This window comes from Rhipicephalus microplus, chromosome X, assembly GCF_043290135.1.
Source record: "Rhipicephalus microplus isolate Deutch F79 chromosome X, USDA_Rmic, whole genome shotgun sequence".
NCBI lineage: Eukaryota > Metazoa > Arthropoda > Arachnida > Ixodida > Ixodidae > Rhipicephalus > Rhipicephalus microplus.
Window position 1 is genome coordinate 22,358,830 of NC_134710.1, and position 16,099 is coordinate 22,374,928.

At 47.9% G+C, this 16,099-nt stretch overlaps 1 protein-coding gene across 1 annotated transcript; it reads left to right on the forward strand.

The window, feature by feature from the left end:
* The first annotated feature begins 10,414 nt into the window (after positions 1-10,414).
* Positions 10,415-14,726, forward strand: LOC142776806 (uncharacterized). The gene is made up of 2 exons (XM_075881163.1): positions 10,415-10,648; positions 13,907-14,726. The coding sequence occupies exon 2, from the start codon at positions 14,014-14,016 to the stop codon at positions 14,473-14,475; it is 462 nt and encodes a 153-aa protein (XP_075737278.1). The 5' UTR covers positions 10,415-10,648; positions 13,907-14,013; the 3' UTR covers positions 14,476-14,726.
* The last annotated feature ends 1,373 nt before the right edge of the window (positions 14,727-16,099 follow it).

Here is a 16,099-nt window from a genome sequence, read left to right on the forward strand (position 1 = left end):
CTCTATAAACCTGCGCTATAGACGCTCTCTCTACCACATATAAATCAAGCCATTGTGAATCGCTGATAACACTAGACGAAATGCTATGCCACAATATATCTTGTGATTTTGGCGTTACGCTGAGGGCGTGGGCAAACGCAACTTCAGCCATGATCGATTGACATGTACGGTGTGGCATATCACTGTCAAAGGAACAAAACAACCCGGTAACTGATAAGAAAGCTCGCCAGACCACCCGGAGCAGTTCTAGCACCGGGACCGTGTAGCTCGTTCGACTTCGTGGCTTTTTGTGTTTTACGAGAGCTCGCTCAAGATGCTACGCTGCAACGCTTGAGGATAGGCGTACGGCAGAGCCGCTAACACAGAATCTATTCGCGTTTTCGAGTGGTCGAGCACAGGGAATTCATACCTATATGGGTTTCCACACGCCCAAGACCCTTGTCTAAGCGAGACACGGGAGACTGTGGATTAGATCTGACCAGCTGAGGTCGGTCACGCGCCGAGATTCATGTATGAACTTCGCTATCATCGAATAGTGGCTCCCACGGCCGGGATCGGAGCTAGGACCTCCAGTTCAGCGAAACTACCTCATAGCCATTGGTCTCCCGTGGCAGGTGAGAACTTTTGCTACCGCTATTGGGCACAAACTTTCTTTCTATAGTATTGAAAAGGCATGAAAGAAGGCAATCCTCAGAATTATTTACATTCACTGCAAAGTGCCTGCAATTGCTGGTGTGACACTATTACTAGCGCTCTGACATCACTTCAAGCCCCGCTGCAGTGGTATAGTGGCTAAGGTACTCGGCTGCTGACCCGCAGGTCGCAGGACCGAATCCCGGCTGCGGCGGCCGCATTTCCGATGGAGGCGGAAAAGTTGTAGGCCCGTGTGCTCAGATTTGGGTGCACGTTAAAGAACCCCAGGTAGTCGAAATTTCCGGAGCCCTCCACGACGGCGTCTCTCATAATCATATAGTGGTTTTGGGACATTAAGCTCCACAAATCAATCAATCAATTAATCATGACATCACTTCAAGCCGCAATCGATATATGCATCGATGGCGACTGAATTTTTTTACTTATTTTCTTTGTTTATTTTCATGTTTTCTTATGTGTTTGACGTTCTTTCCCTGTAATTTTTTCGCTCAATATATATATATATATATATATATATATACATACATATATATATATATATATATATATATATATATATATATATATATATATATATATATATATATATATATATATGAGATATAACAGACAGTAATGCCAAGGAATGAGCAGTTGGTAATTTTTTCATCCACTTTTCTTTCTTCTTATTTACATTCCATTGGCTTTAATAACTTCCCCTGTACATTCCTTGGCATTACTGTCTGTTATATCTCATTAATATTGTGTTGAAACACGGAAAAACGAGCCCTTAGGTATACACTTCTTTCCCTTATATATATATATATATATATATATATATATATATATATATATATATATATATATATATATATATTTATATATATATATATATATATATATATATATATATATATATATATATATATATATATATATATATATATATATTTATATATATATATATATATATATATATATATATATATATATATATATATATATATATATATATATATATATATATATATATATATATATATATTTATATATATAACTATGCGAACGACGACGAAGCAGCATGAAACGGCAAGCCACAGCGTTGGTGCACGTGCGCGACCCGAGCTTGCGTTTGTTTTATATTTTACGCCTGTTGGCGTTCCTCGCTCTTCTGGCGTTCCTCGGCCTTACAGCAGGTCTGTACTTGAATCAACTGCGTGACATCTGGTGGAGGTGTGTGGACTCCCGTACAAACCTGGAACTTCGCTCCCGTACGCTTCCCCCTCTACGTGACACGAACATGGCCACCGAGACGCATCTCCAGGTGGGACCTTCGACCGTCCATGTCACTTGCGGTGCCGTGTATCCTCAATGAGGCCCTCCTATCTTCCCGGGCTCCACTGAGTCGGACGTCGAAGATTGGTTGGCGAGGTACGACAAAGTCGGCGCAAGTAACAAATGGGACGACTCAAGTAAGCTGGGCTACGTCACATTCTACCTTGCGGACACCGCGCAACTGTGGTTTAATAACCACGCAGCTGACATTACTACGTGGTCTGCATTCGAGATGGCTATTACGGACGTCTTTGGACGACCTGCGGCACGCAAGCTTCAAGCCGAGCACCATTTACGTCACCGTGCGCAGCAACCAGGCGAGACCTACACGGGCTACATTGAAGATGTGTTGCATCTATGCAACCGCATCAACTCTACCATGCCTGAGGAAGAAAAAATCCGGCACATATTGAAAGGCATTGACGACGGCGCCTTTCAGATGTTGCTCGCGAGAAATCCCCCCACAATTGCTGTCCTCGTTTCCCTCTGTCAAAGCTTCGATGAATTGCGTAGGCAGCGCGCAATTGCTCGTCAAGCCCTCACGACGCCAGACACGCTCGCAAGCTTGCACCTAGCTGCCCATCCTACCGATCAGCAGCTGCTGCTTTCGACAATCAAGGACTTCGTCCGCGAAGAGGTAGCGCGCCAGCTGTCACTGCTGCCACTGACACATGAGCCCACGCAAGCTTTGGCACCGGACCTCCAACACGTCATTCGGACCCAAGTTGCTGAAGCCCTTCCGCCGGTGCATCAGCAACCACCAGTCACTACGCCTCTCACGTACGCCGCCGTCGCTGCTCGTCCTACGCAACAGCGTATGCCATATGCTCAACCTGCCACGCCACCCTATGTCGTGCCTACAACCCCAATTGCTGCGCCGTATCCCTACGCGAGATCTTCAGCTCCATTTTACCGTCGCTCAGACGCTTGGAGGACGCCGGATAATAGGCCCATCTGTTTCGCCTGTGGTATCGCTTTACACGTCGCCCGCCACTGTCACCGAGATCCCCCTCCAGTCGACACCGTGGGCAGGCTAATGGCGTCGTCGTCTAGGACGCCATCAAGGTACACCACTGACGGTCCTCGACCCTACGCAAACCATCGGTCACCATCGCCCCGACGACGCTCCCTGTCACCTATGCGTCGCCTACCTGCTACGGAAGAGGGAAACTGATCGCTGCAGCTCCGGAGGCAACAGCTGCATACAATTCGAACTGCTTAAGGCCTCCATCTTCCTCGCCGCAAAACGTTATTGACGTCAATGTTGAGGGGACCGCCGCACAAGCGCTAATCGACACAGGGGCCGCCGTTTCCATAATCTGTGAGACCTTATGCCGCAAGTTGAAAAAGGTGACGACGCCTCTTTCGGGCCTGATGCTCCACACGGCCAACTCGCAGTGCATAGAACCTACAGCTGTGTGCACTGCACGTGTCATTATCCAAGGTGAACTTTATGCCATTGAATATTTTGTGCTGGCATCATGCTCTCACGATGTCATTATTGGACGGGACTTTCTTTCGCGTCATCGGGCCATCATAGATTGCTCACGTGCAGAAGTTGCCCTTACACCGCTGCCAACCTCTTGTATGGTGGATTCTCTTCCGGAACCTTATAAACTTGTCGTTGTTGCAGACACGGAAATAGCACCGAGAACATCCACCCTTGTAGCCCTGACCAGTACGGCCGCTCCTGCCGGAACTGTTTTGTTCACCCCGCCTGACGTATTTACCCGCCGCCGTAGCCTACACCTGCCCTTTGCCGTACTCACCGTGGAATCCGGTGCTACCGCCATGCTCGTCGCGAACTCGCTATCGTCGCCAGTTACCTTACTTCGCGGAGAATGTTTGGGTAACATACAAGACGTTGACCTCTTGCGCCCTCTAGAGTTCGCCGAACACGCACCTCACCTCCAGCTTAATGCTATGACGCCACGTGTGGCCACACTGCCCGCGCCAGACTCATTCCAGCCCTCTGTTGCCGCTGAGCTATCGCGGACACAAAGAAGGGAACTCTTGTCCCTTCTTCGAGAGTTCCGTTCTGCCTTCGATTGCGCTCAACCATATTTGGGTCGCACAGCGTACATCACGCACCACATTGACAACGGTACTCATGCTCCCTTACGCCAACGACCATATCGAGTTTCAGCGGAAGAGCGCCGTATTATCAACGAACAAGTCGACGTAGTGCTCAAGCGTGGTGTCATCCAGCCCACACAGAGCCCTTGGTCGTCCCCTGTGGTACTTGTGCGCAAAAAAGATGGGTCTATCTGATTCTGTGTCGACTACCGCCGGCTCAATAAGATAACTCGGAAGGATGTGTACCCGTTGCCATGCATCGACGACGCTCTCGATTGCTTGCAAGGGGCAGAATATTTCTCCTGTTTAGATTTGCGCTCAGGATATTGGCAAGTTCTAATGGCTGATCCTGACCGATCGAAGACTGCATTCGTAACACCTGATGGGCTGTATGAGTTTAACGTCATGCCGTTTGGACTCTGCAACGCCCCAGCTACCTTCGAACGGATGATGGACACCATCCTTCGCGGCTACAAGTAGAACACGTGCCTTTGCTACCTAGACGACATCGTCGTTTTTTCTCGCGACTTTTCAACTCACCTTGTTCGTCTTCGTGCTATTCTCACGTGTCTCAGCTCTGCTGGCCTTCAACTTAACATCAAAAAGTGCCATTTCGCCGCACGTCAGCTCACTATACTAGGTCACGTCGTCTGCAAAGAGGGTGTTCTCCATGATCCGGCGAAACTCCGCGCCGTGGCCGACTATCCGAAGCTCAATTCCATCAAGACGCTTCGAAGTTTTATCGGCCTGTGCTCATACTTTCGTCGATTTGTGCGCAACTTCTCTTTCATCATCGCGCCTCTTACCAACCTGTTGACAACTTCCAAAAGCATTTCTGCTTGGTCAAAAGAGTGCGACGAATCCTTCACCGCGCTTCGGCGGTTATTACTATCACCTCCAATACTACGTCATTTTGACCCTGATGCGCCTACGGAGGTCCACACCGACGCCAGTGGCGTTGGTCTTTGTGCTGTATTGGCTCAACGAAAACCAGGGTACCAAGAATACGTTGTCGCTTACGCGAGTCTAACCCTCAAGAATGCCGAGTGAAATTATTCCGTCACGGAAAAAGAGTGCCTCGCAATTGTCTGGGCTTTGACGAAGTTCCGCCCATGCCTTTATGGCCGCCCTTTCGAAGTCGTCACGGACCACCACGCTCTATGCTGGCTATCATCGCTCAAAGACCCGTCGGGGCGCCTTGGTCGTTGGGCGCTTCGCCTACAGGAATACGACATTCGTGTTGTATACCAATCCGGCCCCAAGCACTCCGACGCTGACGCACTATCCCGCTCGCCGCTACCCGCTGACCCAACCCCCTCCTCACCTTCTTAAGCTGTCATAACATCAATCGACTTCACAGACATGGCATCGCAACAACGCAAAGATGTGTGGATTTCCCAACTCCTCGCCTTTCTGACTGATCCGTTAGCTAATTTGGTCTCAAAAACTATCCGCCGTCAAGCCACACATTTCGCTATTCGAGACGACCTACTCTATCGGCGGAATTACACGTCTGAAGGTCGGATGTGGCTGTTAGTGATACCCAACCACATGCGCTCGGAAACCTGTACTGCTTTCCACAGGGACCCGCAAAGCACTCCCGCTGGCGCTCTCAAAACGTACAACCGTTTACGTCAGCGCTACTACTGGCGCGGCATGTACACATTTGTCCGCAAGTACGTTCGTGCTTGTACTGCATGCCAGCGACGTAAAGTCCCACCTCAACGCCCTGCCGGCACACTTCAGCCTCTGCCTTGTCTAGCGCGTCCGTTTGACCGCGTCAGTATCGACTTATACGGACCACTTCCCACGTCGTCTTCTGGAATTAGGTGGATAATTGTCGGCGTGGACCACCTCACGGGTTACGCGGAGACGGCAGCACTACCCGCAGCAACCGCGAGGGAAATTGCGTTTTTCATCCTGCGCAACTTTGTTCTTCGCCATGGTGCTCCCCGCGAACTTTTGAGCGACCGGGGGCGTGTTTTCTTGTCTGACGCCATTCAAGCGTTGCTCGCTCAGTGCAACATGGTTCATCACATGACGACAGCATATCACCCGCAGACGAATGGCCTCACAGAACGATTTAATCGCACTCTCGGTGATATGTTGACAATGTACACAGCTTCAGACCAGACCGATTGGGACACTGTCCTTCCATTCGTCACGTATGCGTATAACACCGCTACGCACGCGACAACAGGGTTCTACCCTTTCTTTCTGTTGTACAGACGCGAACCATCGCGCACGCTGGACACTATCCTACCATACACGCCCGACTCCTCTGAGTACACTGCAATTTCTGATGTTGCCAGGTACGCAGAAGATTGCAGACGATTGGCCCATTCACTGACAACCGAGGACCAAGGCCACCAGAAGCTACGGCATGACACCGACCGACATCTCTCTACTTTCGCGACTGGTGCTCTCGTTTGGCTCTGGATTCCACCGAGCACTCCTGGCCTTTCGTCGAAATCACTGGCACGATACCACGGGCCCTACCGCATTCTCGCCCGTACGTCACCAGTCAATTATGAGATTGAGCCTTTGACACAGTCTCATGACTTACGCCGTCGTGGCCGAGAAATTGTGCATGTGAGTCGCCTGAAGCCGTATTAGGACCCCGCTATAGTGACTACGCCTTAAGTCGCCAGGTTGGCTACGCTATTCACCGGGGGCCAATGTAGGGAACTATGCGAACGACGACGAAGCAGCATGAAACGGCAAGCCACAGCGTTGGTGCACGCGCGCGACCCGAGCTTGCGTTTGTTTTGTATTTTCCTCGCTCTTCTGGCGTTCCTCGGCCTTCCAGTAGGTCTGTACTTAAATAAACTGCGTGACAATATATATATGTGCTGATTTGAACTAAAGAGTGTATCAGAATAAGAAAAACGAAAAAGAAAAAAAAATTGGATTCGTTCGTTAGGGGTTGTGCTTATCTGAGGCTCACACCATGTTACTAGGAAACACCGGCGCCTAAACGTTAGCCTCTGGTCCGACATAACGTCGCCACTCGTGTTAGTACATCAGTTTTATCAAAGTGAAGTGCACGTTACAGTACAGATATCTTAAGTAGCTCTCAATGGCCTATTCATCCGTGTTCGAGCACCACTTGAGAATAGCTTGCTCCGTCAGGGAAGGCATATGTCATACTTATTACATTGTGATAAAAGCGGATAGCCAAGGCTTCGACCCGGACTGAAGTTAAATAAACAGCGCCCCCAAAAAACAAAAAAAGGAAGTCTGGCTAAATTTTTAATCATTAATCGTTCATCGATCAAGCCTTCGAGTGATAATTGATTTTTTGTGTAATCTTTTAATCTATTATTCAACATCTCTATGGATGTATTAAAAGGATATCTCATTGTTCGATGTGCATTGTTTGGGTTTGAGAACGCGCTAGATATCACATGGGTGCATTTGCGCCTTCAGGAAAATTCGCCCTTGCACTTAAAGTTTTGGTGACGTGATGGTATGAAAAATGTTTTGCCATCATCCATTGTAACTCATATCTTTAGCATGTACTGACACAAGTAGAACCTAAACAAGGGCCCAACATCGTGTCCGTGTGTCAGTGTGCGCTAAAAATATGAGTTACGATGCACTCATACCTACTAGTTCGTCTTGCAATATTACTCCAGATCATCCATGGACGAATGGGCAGATGGTCGCATTTCTTCGAAGCATGCCTACTCGAGCGCACCGAAGTTGGAGGCGTTTTCGGGGACTATACTGCTCGGAAAGACGCACCGAAAGCATGCAGGGTGGCCCCGAGGGTTTAGAAATCCCGCGAAAGACGAAGCAGCGAGGAGGAGGACGAAGAAGGAAACGTTCGCGCTCGTAGGGACGACATATCTTTTCCGTTAGATATCGCGAAATCCCTAGTTAATTGTGGATTGCAGGAAGTAGAGCGACATGTGTTTTTTGCCTTCCACTTAGAATGAACGGCTGTCGCGCCAGTTTACTCCACAGGTTTACCTCGTTGTCACCTTAACTGAATCGTGCGAGCCGAACTGTTATAATAATAATAATAATAATAATAATAATAATAATAATAATAATAATAATAATAATAATAATAATAATAATAATAATAATAATAATAATAATAATAATAATAATAATAATAATAATAATAATAATATTATTATTATTAATAATAATAATAATAATAATAATAATAATAATAATAATAATAATAATAATGATTATGATGAGGAGGAGTAAGAGGAGAAGGAGGAGGAGCGCTGCAGAGGAGGTCTCACCTAAATAAAAGTGCACGAGCCTTAGGCATTTTAGATTCCATCGAAAAAGCGGCTGCTGCTGCTTGGATTCGATCGCACGACCTTGGGTTAGCAGTTGAGCTTCGCAATCACTAGACAACCAGGGTGCCCGAACTGCGAGTGCTGCGTAAGGCATTAGATAGATAGATATGTGGGGTTTAACGTCCCAAAACCATATATGATTATGAGAGACACCGTAGTGGAGGGCTCCGGAAAATTTGACCACCTGGGGTTCTTTAACGTGCACCAAAATCTTAGCACACGGGCCTACAACATTTCCACCTCCATTGGAAATGCAGCTGCCACAGCTGGGATTCGATCCCGCGCCCTGCGAGTGGGCAGCCGAGTACCTTAGCCACTAGACCACCGCGGTGGTGCGAAGGCATTAGAACATATATTAGTTCGAGACTGTCCTCTTTTCGCGTCGCAGCAGATGACGGGGGCCTCTAGGCTGGCTGACGTGGGTGTGCGAGCGTTAGCCGAAAGCGACACTGTTTGAGGGTCTGTTAGACTATTTTCATAAACCGCGAGCGGACTTCCTTGCGCTGCATTTTCGCCTAACTGATGGCGGCATTTGCTGTGGTTCGAGTGGAGACGAGGTTCTAGTTGCTAGTGCTGGAGTCAGAGGAAAAGATCGGGGAACTTCTTCCTCTTCTTTTTCTCATCTTCCCATGACTCATGCCCAATTCAGGGGATTGACCGAGTGTTAGGCGAATTTTGTTTTTATTCACCTAACACGCAGCCAACCCCCTGCATTGGGTACGAGCCATGAGAATTGAAGAAGAAGTACTTGTAGTTCCTGATCTTGTCCTCAAATCTAGGGAATTCACATACGTGTTATACTCTTGGGTGACAATGCGCCATAAATGTGGTTCGTATTAATCTTTCGTGGTGAGGGGCACTCAAATGAGCCTATAGGTCAAACATCAGAAAGCCTTTGTTCATGAATTCGTATTAATCGGAGAACTGATCGATAAAGGGCATTTTCTTTATCGTCTTTATTTATTTAGTTATTTATTTATTGTACCCTCAGGGCATACAGCATTATAGAGGGGAGTGGGTTTAGAAGACAAAAAATACAAGTGCAACGTGAAAAACAAATCACATTCAGTACATGCGTACAACACTCGAGAACAATGTGTAAGTGACAACGCTTACACAATATCTAACAAGGAATCCAACAAGGAATCAAGCAAGGAATCAAAAAATCAAACAAGGAAGCACCGCGACAAAAAAAGACAAAAAAATACCGTAATGACGATCTAACACACAAAGAAAGTACAAAAAAAATATTACAACATGGCACAACGAATCTGCGATACACAAATGAACGGTAACCGAACAGCAGCAAACAAAACCAGGGAAAAAAAAATGCGTTGAGCACATCAATGCATAAAATTTTCGAGTGCTGCCCGAAAGCGTTCGTGATTAGTAATCGTGACTAGTGACGCAGGCAGGTTGTTCCAATCATGGCATGTTTTTGGTAAAAAAGAATGGGAGTATGTTACGGTGTTTTGGCGCGGAATATGAACCTTGTAATGATGGTCGAGGCGTTCAGATAGGAAAAAAGGAGGGTTTAGCCAACGTGATTTAAGTATGGGGTTATTGTGTATAGACCACGTGACTCATGAACACAGGGGAGCTTGGCTGCTGTGCTTCAAGAGAGTCTCACTTCTTGCAGTGGCAGTATTCGTTCAGAGGCGAATTTCTGATGTTACTTCAATTTGCTATTCGAAAGTAACATAAAAAGTTTTCTGATGAGGTATTTGTGTACATGAGCAAAATAAGGGGATCTAGTGCTCGCTAGAAGATAAAAGGCGCAATGGTGACTAATAAATACAATTTGTCAGGTACTACCAGTAGATGTGTGATAACAACTTCCCGAAAAATGCAACATTTAGGCGGCCCCAGTTGAAACCAACCACGTTGTCCTGAGAAGCCAGTATTTCTTCGGTTAGGTCGTTTGTCGCGTGCCCCGTGCTTGGAATATTCCACGAGGCAGGTGGATCGGCATCGTGAAATGCGCCAGCTGCTGGCCGCTGCAGCAGCGGCGTAGCCTGGCCAGCTGACCGGCTGAGACCACCGACCACCCAGCTTACCGGGTCGGCGCTGTTGCTCCAGGGCCACAGACTTATTCTTAATCGTAAGCATGAACGTCGGCCGAATGGCTCCCGTATCCACGCGTCGCCGCTATCATGTCAATTATCGGGCTTCACAGGAGCTTGGAACTTTATCAGCCGGAATGCGCTCTGCGAGGCGGTATCGGAGCTGCGGAGAAGACATTCAAGCTGCGTGGACGGCGCAACAGTTGAACTGATCAATCTGTAAGTGCTTCGCTCGGATATCTCTCGCGCACAGATGTATTCATAACGATACCACATCGATGACGCGCGTGGTACCGTCAGCGTACATGATGAATCGGGGGCGCAGAACGCAGACAGCAAGTGACCAACGCCGTTTGTGAATTCTGCCGCATTGTTGAAGACGCTTTAATAAAAACGTGCATAATTAGTTTGATATGGCCCCTATAATCTACTGTTCTGCAGACTGCAACATGAAACTGTTTCTACCGTTTGACCAGGTGATCGCTTTTTTGGGTGTAATATTGTCTCGTCTCCTAATCACGTAGCTACATGTCTAAGGAGGGTCGTTGATAGCTTTTGACAGTCTCTATTGCTAGGTTCTTGCTTTTTTTAATGTTCAAGTCAAATGATGTTAGTTGAAAACCCTCCAGAGATCAAATTCCCCCAATGTAATATTATTCGTAATCGCTGCTAAGCTGTCATGCAAGTTCTTACCTATTCACTGTGACAAGATGGAACATTCGCTGGATTTGGCAATGCCAAATGTGTGGTAGATTGATGAATTGGAATTCAGTTCGAGTACGCTACTGCACAAATTGCCTGGATGAAGTGGTTCTCAAGAGAAAAGTGTTGTGGCGGCTTTTGAGAAAACCAGCACGATTTATTTGAGACACGTGCATTCTTAACTGTAAAAAGTTATTCGCATAACACTGTACTGCGCGAAGCCTCTGAAGCAGTACTAGGGCTTGACGACAGCAGCCCCTCATAAAACCCTGAACAGCAGTGCAGCGGCGAGATCGCACCGGATGGCAGTGGTACTGTGCCCGCCGAACGTGGACGTATCCACTGGCTCGGGGAGGTGTCAGGCTACCGTGGCGGCTATCTGGTTACGCACCTATGCATAGAGACGGCGCGTTTCACGTGCCGATCAGACTGTCCGTGTGCCTCTGTATAAGTGTGGCAGCTGGGCGGCCGCTTCGAGCGACGTCTTCTCCCCTGCTAGCTGCGCTGACTGCTACGCAAGGCATCAGAGCTCGGGCGGTTCTACTACGGTGCATCTCACCTCGCACTGGGGAAGGCTATCTCCACCGGGACACTGGAGCTTTAGTTAACGGTTACTTAGGGGCTCTGTTCTGGTTGCGTGCATCTGCCAGAGTAAGTTGGGGCTGGTTATTCATATCCATGCAGTTTCTTTTCATGGTATCGCATTGCAAACTGGCTATTTAGTTTTGTGGTTGTTTTGTACGGGCATCTTGCTATATATCTAATATCGTGCATCCTTACCAAACTGTGCAGCACTAAGTCTCTCTAAGAAGTGTCTTTCTTGTATCGTTTGTTCTCATTTTAACCTTAACTGTTACATTTGCGGTCACCTTTTCTGCTCGGTTACTTATTGTCATTGCTGCCAAGGGTTGATTCTAGCAAGCAAGTTAACGGTGTCAGGTGTTGAGCCTATAATGCCGAAACACTGGCGTGAATTAAGAAAGCTCTTGGCATGTATAAGTGATGGCTGACGACACATGACAAATTAATTCAGCATTTGACGCAGTCATTGAAACGTTTTGTATTATTGTCGTATGGCAGATATCCAGTTTGTCTTTACTACGATGCGTTCTAATGGTGCGTGTAGTGTACGCATTATTTCTCGTGACTTTAAAACAGAGGCAGCCAAGGCTAGGTTGCTGGATTGATTGCTTACGTTCGTGATTTACTGGATTTGTCACCATTTGGAGTCGGGTTACCTAATTGCGTTAGCGTCGGTTGGTTGCAACGTTGTCATGACTCGCACAGAAAATCATAAAAGCATTGCTCAAGAATTGATACCATGAAACAACTCATTGGTGGTACCACATGATATACTTGTGGTGTTTTATGGTATGTATGAGATTTCATGCATTTCACCTATGAAAATACCATCCATAAATTGTCAGTTTCATAAATTGATGGCACATAACATTGGACAAGGAATGCTAGAGACGAATGGCAAAAAACAATTAAATAATACATTACGTACTTTTGTCACTAGTACAAAAGTATAGGCTGAAAGTGAGAACTTGATGTCTGGAAGTTAACAGGCGTGGTGCTTGCGAGGCAGCTGCGCTAAAAATGAAAGGGCAAACAATGTTATACTCAACAGTGATGTAACCAGATATTGTTTTACGCATGCCATACGTATGTTTGCATGTCTGCATGTATGTATGTAGGTTTGTCTTTTTTTCTCTTTCTGTCTTGCTCTACTTTTTCGATCTCTCTTTTGTGACTTTGTTTCTCTCTCTCCATATTATTGTCGCTTGTTCCCTGGTCCATCTCACGCCGTACTTAAAATCAGAATGTAAGGAAGATAATGAAGAGAGCGCGTGCTGGTTCATGATGATTGCATTCTGTCAGCACTACACGGACTAGCAGTATTATGGCCGCCGTCGAACTTCCCCACCGCTTCACACAGTGACGCAGCCTCCTCCCGATTTTTTTTCTCCATGTCCATTGTAAAAAAAAATTTGGTTCAGTTTACGCGTACTGGCGCGACACCGTTAGTATTTCTGCAGTCAACGAACGCCTATGCGTTTGTGCCCCGATTATAAGGACGTTAATTTTCCACAGCCGGCCTTGAGACGTGCGTACTTTGAAGTCATATTGTACTGATAGTTGCGCGGTGGGGCCCTGGTGAGACAAGGAAACGCAACCTTCATAATAAAAGCGGAGCTGTTTACGCTCTGAGTTCCAGCCGTGGATGGCGACCGCGCGAAACATGGCGCAGCTACTTGTGTAAAGCGAAGTGGAAGAACGGCATAGCCATATATAGGATAGAAAGATTGAGAGGGGGGGTTCAAGGTGAGGTGTGTCGCGATGGTGAGAAGACGATGGGGGATGGGGGAGAGAAGAGGACAAAGCATCGAGGTGTTGTCCAGTAGAAAGTGTGGTAGAAGGAAAGAAATGAGGACGGAGGGTGCCGCATTGCTTAGCAGAGGCGAATGGAGGAGGATGGCGAGTTCGATGTTGCAGTTATTTAGGGGGTGCAACGTAGAGGAGAAGGTGGTGAGCGGAAATGGAAAGCAGCCGCGCAGGTGGTAGGGCATGGGTGAAGACAACGTGTGGTTGCGCCGAGCGCAGGTAGATTGGCGTTAGTGATGAGGTTGTAGCTTCGCGTTACTCTTGCACTTAATCCCTGAGGCTTCCGCGCAGCTCCGCTTTCCATCATGTATTTTTTTTTGCGCCCTTTCTTTCTTACCTGACATACCAGCAACCATGAAGATCCTGACATTCAGTACCCCACTTCAGCACCGCAGGAGCCCAGAATGGAGTGTTCCCACCGTGGCGTTAAGTCGCAGCAGCTGCAGCGCCTGTGACTTTCATCGAGTGCAGCGGCTTCGGCAGTTGCTCTCGAAATGGAGGGTTCAACTACCAGCGTCATCAGAGATCCACAGCGCGCGGCCGGTGACAGGAGGTCATCGTCGCCACGAATCAAGCACTGCGTGGTGTTTTGCGTCGCCGTCGGGCTCGTGTTCGCCGTGAGTGGCGCCATCCTCCTGTCCAGTGGGCAGCCGAACCAGCAGCTCGAGATTCGAATCATCTCGGCGTGCATGATCGCCTCAAATGTCGTCCTGCTTGCAGCCGCCGTTGTGTTTATTTTATCATGGCGCAATCGCCACCAGTCCGGATCCGTCTACCATGAGGCGTGCGAGGACGCTGCCGCTGCCCCACCGCCAGCCTACGAGGATGCTGCCGCTGCCCCACCACCGTCCTACGAGAGCGTGATGATGCTCGATCATCTCGAGAAGGATGCTGAAGGAGCTGGCTCATCAGATGGCCCACACCACCCGCAGAGATTCGGCGCCAGGCACCGCTGACACATGGCAGTAACGTGCGCGAACGAGTCACTCGCCATTTCCCGCGGCCCTCCCGAAACTGCCGAGACCAAGGCGGAATGATGCATGCGCGTGTTATTGCACTGAATATCACCACGTGCTTTTTGACCAAATCTAGCAGAATCAACAAGCACACGGCGCTTTTCCTGCTACTGACACCTACTTGAGTGAGGTGTGATGCACCCGTGTACAAGTGCGGCGAAACCGCAATAAATAAAATTTTTAAAAGTTAAGCAGGTTTTCGGACGTTTGCAGCTGAGCAAGGTAACCATTGGGCCATTGACGCATTACACATCTTAGATAAAACATTGCACAGCCGTTGCTATAGCTGTCATACCTATAGCAGTGGCGTATAGCCAGATATCTGTTTCTGTGGAGTCACGTCCTTGGTCCGAAATGGGGACCGGCGTCATCTTTTTGTATTGTCAGTGTACCAAGGCCGAAAGAAATTCCGGCAGGGGCACGAGCCCAGTGTGTCATTCTGGCTGTGCATCTGACTTCTAAGGACAGACACAGTTGAATAGAAAAGTACACAAGGATGCTGTAGACAATGTTGCAGCTGACTCTGAATGCCTTCTTCTCTCCTTGTTCTAGTCTCGTGTCGCAGCTGTTTGCGTTAGCTTATCTAATATTCTTGCAATAACATAACTTTTTTGCCCATTCACCACTGTCTCAAAAAGGAAAGAGCCAAACAATAGGATAAGCACCAAATTAGCGGAACAGTGTTGTTCTCTGTAAGGCTAGATTAATGAAAGATACATTGCTGTACTTACCCCCGAATGCAGAGATGTTACTTGACTCGTACTTGACTCGTTCTTGACTCAAGACAGTCTTGCCGGTCGCCATAAATCGTTCTTGAACTTGCGGATGACTTGAGGGCGACTTGGCTCGGTCGAAGTCAAGACAAGTATCAAGTCAGCTGCGGGGCTAGCTTGAAAGCGACTTCGTGCGTTATTCCAACGTGGCCACCTCTCGAGTGGACGTCGCGTGAAAGGTGGCCGCTTTTGAGTTTGATTGATTGATTTGTGGGGTTTAACGTCCCAAAACCACCATTTGATTATGAGAGACGCCGTAGTGGAGGACTCCGGAAATTTTGACCACCTACGGGTCAGCAGCCGAGTACCTTAGCCACTAGACCACCGCGGCGGGGCCCGCTTTTGAGTTTGCTTGCCTCGCCATAAGCGTAGCAATTTTCGAGGCGCACTGCCGAAGATGCCGAAGAGGCGCACTGCCGAAGTAGAAATTTTTGAGGCGCACTGCCGAAGGCGCACTGAGGCGCACTGCCGAACCGCTTTACGTGACCAAGGAAATCCGATGGAGTTGTACGACGAGCAACAATTCCACGCTAGGTACAAATTCATGAAGAATGCCGTGGGGCAGCTGCTCGTTATGTTGCCGCTCCGTGAAAGTGGGGACAACCGAAGACAGCCCATGCATCCAGTGTTACAGCTACTGATGGCTCTCAGGTTTTACAGCGCTGGTACATTCCACAAAAACACACAAAAAAAGAAGTTAACTTCTTTGGCGCAAACAATACGGAAAAAAGGAAAAAAGAAGGCGAGGAAAGAAACAGATTGACGCCAAAAACTAGACCCAACGCAAGTTT

Bases quoted from the DNA above. Each gene is read 5' to 3' on its own strand.
- LOC142776806 (XM_075881163.1), top strand. From the start codon at position 14,014: ATGGAGGGTTCAACTACCAGCGTCATCAGAGATCCACAGCGCGCGGCC.